The sequence below is a fragment of the Monoraphidium neglectum genome (genome assembly GCF_000611645.1).
Source record: "Monoraphidium neglectum strain SAG 48.87 unplaced genomic scaffold scaffold03860, whole genome shotgun sequence".
Classification (NCBI taxonomy): domain Eukaryota; kingdom Viridiplantae; phylum Chlorophyta; class Chlorophyceae; order Sphaeropleales; family Selenastraceae; genus Monoraphidium; species Monoraphidium neglectum.
In genome coordinates, this window is record NW_014009769.1 from 1 (window position 1) to 5,494 (window position 5,494).

A 5,494-nucleotide genomic window follows, 5' to 3' on the forward strand; every position below is an offset into this window, starting at 1 on the left:
CTCTTACACACACTCTCTCACACACACACACACTCGCTCGCGCGCGCATACACAAACAAACATCAGCACCCTCCCCCACCTATAATGGGCAAGTCCTTCAGCGCCAGCAGCGCAAACGACTGGCCCTTCTCCTCCAGTATGCGCATGCGCTGCAGCATCTTCATGCTCTTGAGATCCACCCCCTGCAGCTCTGGGGGCGATCAGAAGACAAGGGGTTGCAGGAACAGGGGGAGGCGGCGGGCTGTTGGACAGGAGTGGCGACAGGGTGTGTTGGGGCCAGCCGCCGTACGGTGCTGGCGCGGAAGGCGACCCTTCTGCAGGCAGGGCCGCAGACGCTGCTGTTTGATGGCGGCATATTAAGCAGAGGCCCGATGGCACCTTTGCGCAGCTGCAAGCCGCCCGTGCTGCCCCGGAGCATGGCCGCCGCGGACCCCCGTCTGTCCACCACCCACACCGATCTCGGTAGTTGCACCGCGCCGCCCATGCATGGGCGCATAATCAGGATAAAGACGCTCGCCCGCGCCTGCCCCGGCGCAACCGACGTAGCACCTGCCCACCTTACCCCATCGACCGCACGGCCCCTCAACAAAGCGGCCACCACGAGGCACCGAAAACCCTTCATCAAGACCCATCCAGCCACCCTCCCTGGGAACCCCCACCCTCAAAGACCGCCAACACCCATCATTCCACCCTGTCATGGCCAATGAGAATGCCGTCCTCTGACAGCAACCTGCTGGCAATCCTGTTGGTAATCCTTAGGTCAGCAATCCTACTCCTGATCCCAACGTTAACAATCCTAATCCTAATCCTGATCCTGTTGCCACCCTCACCCGTGTTGAAGAAGCTGCTGACGACGTCTCTCACGTCCACAAACCCAAAGATGGTGGACCCGCTGCCCTGCTCCGCGTCCGGCGGCGGGCTGGACAGCTTGACGGGCGCGGACAGCACGCGCTTGGACGCGAGCATCTGAGAGGGCCAGGGGGGTTGAGGGCGGCAGCGGCGGCGCGGGCACTGGGTTGAGTGCGGTGCGGCTGACGGGGGTGGGGAGGCCGGCGGTGCGGCATGGTGATGGGCATCGCGGACGCGCACACACATGTGTTTGTTTTTGTGTGTGTCTGTGACGCGTATGCACACGCTTGCCCATGCGCGAGGAGAAAGGCTGGAGCAGCGGGGGAGCACGAAGACCCGCAGTGGAGGCGTGTCGATGCGAGGGCGTATGCATGCATGTGCGCGTGGAGGGCTGACAATGCTTCCGGGGGAGCCGCGCGCGTGCAGCGGCGCCAGGGGCGAGGCGGCCGGCGGCTCGGCCCCCCTGGGGCGGCCTGTGCTGCACACGCCAGCATCCCCCTGCAGCTGCCGCGCATCCCCGCGCCGCATGCGAGCGTTCGCTCCCAGGACGCCGCTTGGGCGCAGAGTTCGGCTCGAGGCAGCCGGGGTTTGACCGTTTGACCGCTGGTGGCGCGCGCAGCAGGGCGGCCCCCCGCACCTTCAGGGCTTGCTCCACTGTGGCGTTGTCCTTCAGCGTCGTGATGTTCTGTTGCGACCTGATATCATCGAGCCTGGTCTCCTCCAGCAGCTTCGCCTGGTGGTATAATACAGCCAGGCGCGGTGCAGCGGCGCGACGATCAACAGGCGGGCCGCAGCAGGGCGCACTTGGTGGCCAGCACACAGCGCCCGTCAGCACTGGAAGCGGGCACACGTCCTTTGCCAGCCGCGGGGGCCCTAGCAGACAGGATCACGTGTGCAGCAAAAACCATTCGAAAGACCCGTGAAAATGACCGCCAGAGCCCACGCCAAGTCCCCACCATCTTGGAGCGTTTGGGTTTGCGCGCCGAGATGGTGTTGCCCATCGGATGGGCTACCAAAAGCTGCTGTCTCTCCTATACAGTCGCGCTCTAGACGCCGCTAGCCGGAGGGGGGTTCGACTCAGATCACTACCGCAGCTGACACTGCTGTGCCTGAGAATACAATCGCTTGCGCCAACGCGACGGGCGAATGGTGCGAGCTCGTGGACGATCATATCCTATGTTGCGATAGAGAATCCCCCTGAGTCTCAACCCCCTCGCAAGCGGCTCCATCATCCATCTTGGGTGACGATTGTTGATCATCCGGCTTTGTCATGAAATATGATCCAGCACAAACTCTCACACATATCGTGCCTATCGACACTGATGACTTGCAATCCTATTATCCAAACAGAGCGCACTGGTCTTGCTCGGTCAGCAACGAAATGGGGGCGCACAGCGAAGCCTCGAGCACGGTGCTCGAGGAAGCAAGCGACGTGGAGTCGGACGTAAGTGCCAAGCAAGCGATGGCCGCAGCCACGGCGTGCGGCGAACGGACCGCCGACACGCCGCTGCGCCGCCCCCGCTGCAGGGTGTGCAGCGCGCGTTCAAGCTGCTGGGGCACCTGCAGCGCGAGAACAAGCAGCTGGCTGAAAATTTTGACAACGTGAGCGACCCGCACGCATGATACCCGGCGCGGGCCGGCCCGTCGGTCGGCTGCAGATGCGGCGTGTTAGTGTTCATCCCTTCCCTTGTGCTGCCACTTGCTCCCCGCGCCGTCGGCGGCCCGGCGCGCCACCGCTTGCTTGCCCCCCGCGCGGCCTCGTAGCTCAAGTCCGCACATTTGCAGCTGGCGGCCGCCCACTCGCAGCTGCAGACACGGCACGACGCATTAAAGCAGGAGCGGGTGGGTGCCGCGCCAAAGCGAGAGCGTGCCCGGTCCACCCATGCATCCCCTTGGATTTTACCGCTCCCCGCTGAGCTCCGACGGGCCGGACTGGGGCCGGGGCGCAAGCGCGCTTGGCAACACACCTGGTGCAGTACAATCTAGCAGCCTCAGGCCGCGTCGATGGCGGATGTTATTGATTGTTCCGTAATCACCGGACTGCGCTGAGTTTGAATTCTGCCCGCGACAGGTGGACATAGAGCGGCAGTACCAGCAGCTGTGCGAGTCGTGGCGGCAGGAGCTGGAGCAGAAACAGCGGGAGTTTGACGCTGCGCTGGCGCGCGCCGCGCCGCCCCTGTGAGGCCCTGCGCCGCCCCCGGCTCACTCCGAACCGCCCGCGCCCAGCCCCGGGGTCGGGGCGGGGACAGGTGTCCGCAGGCCTAGCAGCGGCAGAGGCCCCGGACAGCGGCCCCATGGTGCCGGCGCCGACGCTCATAACTCGTAGCTCGCGTCGCGTGCCCGTCTCACAACTCGTGTCGTCACGCCCCCTCCGAAACCGTGCGCCCGCGGCCCAGCGACGTGGATCTGATGCGGGCGCAGCTGCTGGATGAGGTGGAGGCACCCCACAGGGACAAGTGCGAGCGGCTGGCAAAGGTGGGCCCGCGTGGGTGGGGGCCGTCAGTGGGAATCAACACCGATATTGGTATCACGTTGAGGCGAGGGTGGTGACTGCAATCGACTAGCGTGATCGCTGCGCGGCGGAGCAGCAGGCTCATGCGTGGCCGAGCCTGCCTCATCGCCGACGCGCGCCCGCGCTGCCGGCCGCAGGAGGCGGAGGCGGCGCAGGAGGCGTTTGTGCGGCTGCGGCGGGAGCACGAGTCGCTGCAGAACGCCCACAAGGTGGGCACCCCTCTCGCCCCGCCCCGACCCCACCCCGACCCTCGGCCCGGACGCTTTTCCGCCCGCGGTGCCTGTGCACCCGCGCTTGCGGCTGCATGTGTCCCCTGGTTGCCGGCGCGTGCAGTGCGCTGCTAGCGCATCTTTGTAGCTTGCTCCATGCAGCCGTCCTCGTCAGTTTCATCAACTTTCATATATCAATCAAAATGTTCAACCCTTGAATAACGCAAACCCACCCCAGGCCTTAGAGCAGCGCCGCGCGTCTGAGCTGCAGCTGGTGCGCCTTGAGACAGACGCGGCCGAGGCGGCGCTCGGGAAGCGCCTGGCCGGCCACGCGCAGCTGCAGGGTGCGGGGGCGCGCGGGGCGCCGCGTGCAGGACGGAAGTTTGGGGGGCGCGGGGTCCCGAATTCTGGGCGCCTGCGGTCTGAGGAGATGCAAACGGCAGGCGAGGTTGCTGCCAGGCCGGGAAGGCGAGTGCGCGCGCGCGCGTGCATGGGGCGGACGCATGCTGCGGCGACGCATCCCCGTTTTGCTCCCGCGATGGATGCCCTCTCACTCGTTAGTTTCTCCGCGCCCCCGGCAGAGCGCGCGGCGTCCCTGGAGCAGCAGCTGCGCGCGGCGCGGCGGCAGGGCGAGGAAGCGGCGGCCGAGCTGCGGCGCGCGCGGGAGGAGGCGGCGGAGATGCGGGCCGCCAAGGAGGCGGCGGTGGTGGAGCGGGAGCAGGGGCTCGCGCGAGGGGGGCGCGCGGTGAAGCAGCTGCAGGTGTGTTCGATACGGCCGGGCGCCCGCAGGCAGGGGGAGGGGTGTCTTTGCCCTTCCCGCCCCCACCCCACCGCCGCATCCAGCCGCGGCCGCGTGTGCTTTGGATGCTCATGCGTTCTTCTGGAAACTGCTGCTGGCGGGGTGGGATGGCAATCGAGGTCGCGGTCGGATGGTGTGTTTGACCGCCCCGCGAGCTCAGCGTTCAAAAGCATGCGGTCGACAGGTGTCCTGCCGCACCGCCACGCCGCGCCTTGACGCTGCTCACTCGCAACAATTGTTTGACCCAAAAAACGGCAAAGGCGGAGGCGGCCGACCTGCGGGCGCTGTCCGAGGGCCTGGCCCGCAAGGCGCGGCACCTGCAGGTGCGGGTGCTGTGATCTGATCTGATCTGATCTGATCCAATCGGCTCAGATCTGATAAGAAATCGGCTCAGTTTTGATGGAGAATGAAAGCCGCCTGCGTTGTGCTGACCCATAATGCCATCCCACCAAGACGGGTGCGGAGGTGTCCGTTCCGCCGTCGCAGCGCCTGGCCTGGGCCCAAGGGGCGCATCACGTAATCCTCCCCTGGGGGCCTGCGCGATCTGGTCGCACCCCAGCTCTGGCTCTTAACCCTAGAAGGTCCCCCTGGAACCTGGCCGGACCCAGATTCAATCTGTTATGCTGCATTTGGTGCCAAACCTCTCACCTCTCTTTTGCATCCTGCCTGGCTATGAGGCAATTGTCTTCCGACCAGCCAAGCTCATGACAGATTTGATCGTTGATATCCTCGCTGCCAGGGGGAGCTAGACGAGTCAACGCGCGCCCAAGAGGCGACCCATGGCCAGCTCCTGGCGCTGCAGGCCGCGGCAGCGGCGTCCGATGCGCAGCTCGCCGACGCGCGCGCGGCGGCGGCGCGTGAGCGCCAGCTGGCGGCGGGGCGTGCGGCGGCGGCGGAGCAGCAGTGGCGGGACAAGGTCGGGGCGCTGCTGCAGGAGTGAGCGAATCATGAATATGGGTGTTTATTGCATTGCCAGAGGCGTCCGTGTTCATCCTGCCTTGGTGGATTTCGACTCTGTGCATGGGGAACAGCGATCCTGGACGCGTGCCGCATCTGGGAAGCGAGGGCAGCAGCCCGTGTCCGACCACACCTGCATGGTTGCCGAAAGAGACCCCCTCCCCCTTC

General features: G+C 65.8%; 2 protein-coding genes across 2 annotated transcripts; one reads left to right on the forward strand and one right to left on the reverse strand.

Annotated features, from left to right (window-relative positions):
* Positions 1–62: 62 nt before the first annotated feature.
* Positions 63–1,850, reverse strand: MNEG_13491 (hypothetical protein; the record flags this gene model as incomplete). The annotated part of the gene is made up of 4 exons (XM_014038036.1): positions 63–190; positions 831–966; positions 1,487–1,582; positions 1,806–1,850. The coding sequence occupies 4 exons, from the start codon at positions 1,848–1,850 to the stop codon at positions 63–65; spliced, it is 405 nt and encodes a 134-aa protein (XP_013893490.1).
* A 380-nt stretch (positions 1,851–2,230) lies between these two features.
* MNEG_13492 (hypothetical protein) lies at positions 2,231–5,309 on the forward strand (the record flags this gene model as incomplete). The annotated part of the gene is made up of 10 exons (XM_014038037.1): positions 2,231–2,293; positions 2,377–2,451; positions 2,635–2,691; positions 2,921–3,027; positions 3,246–3,324; positions 3,499–3,570; positions 3,809–3,914; positions 4,152–4,330; positions 4,630–4,692; positions 5,109–5,309. 10 exons carry the CDS (start codon positions 2,231–2,233, stop codon positions 5,307–5,309), a joined length of 1,002 nt encoding a protein of 333 aa, XP_013893491.1.
* Between the last annotated feature and the right edge of the window lie 185 nt (positions 5,310–5,494).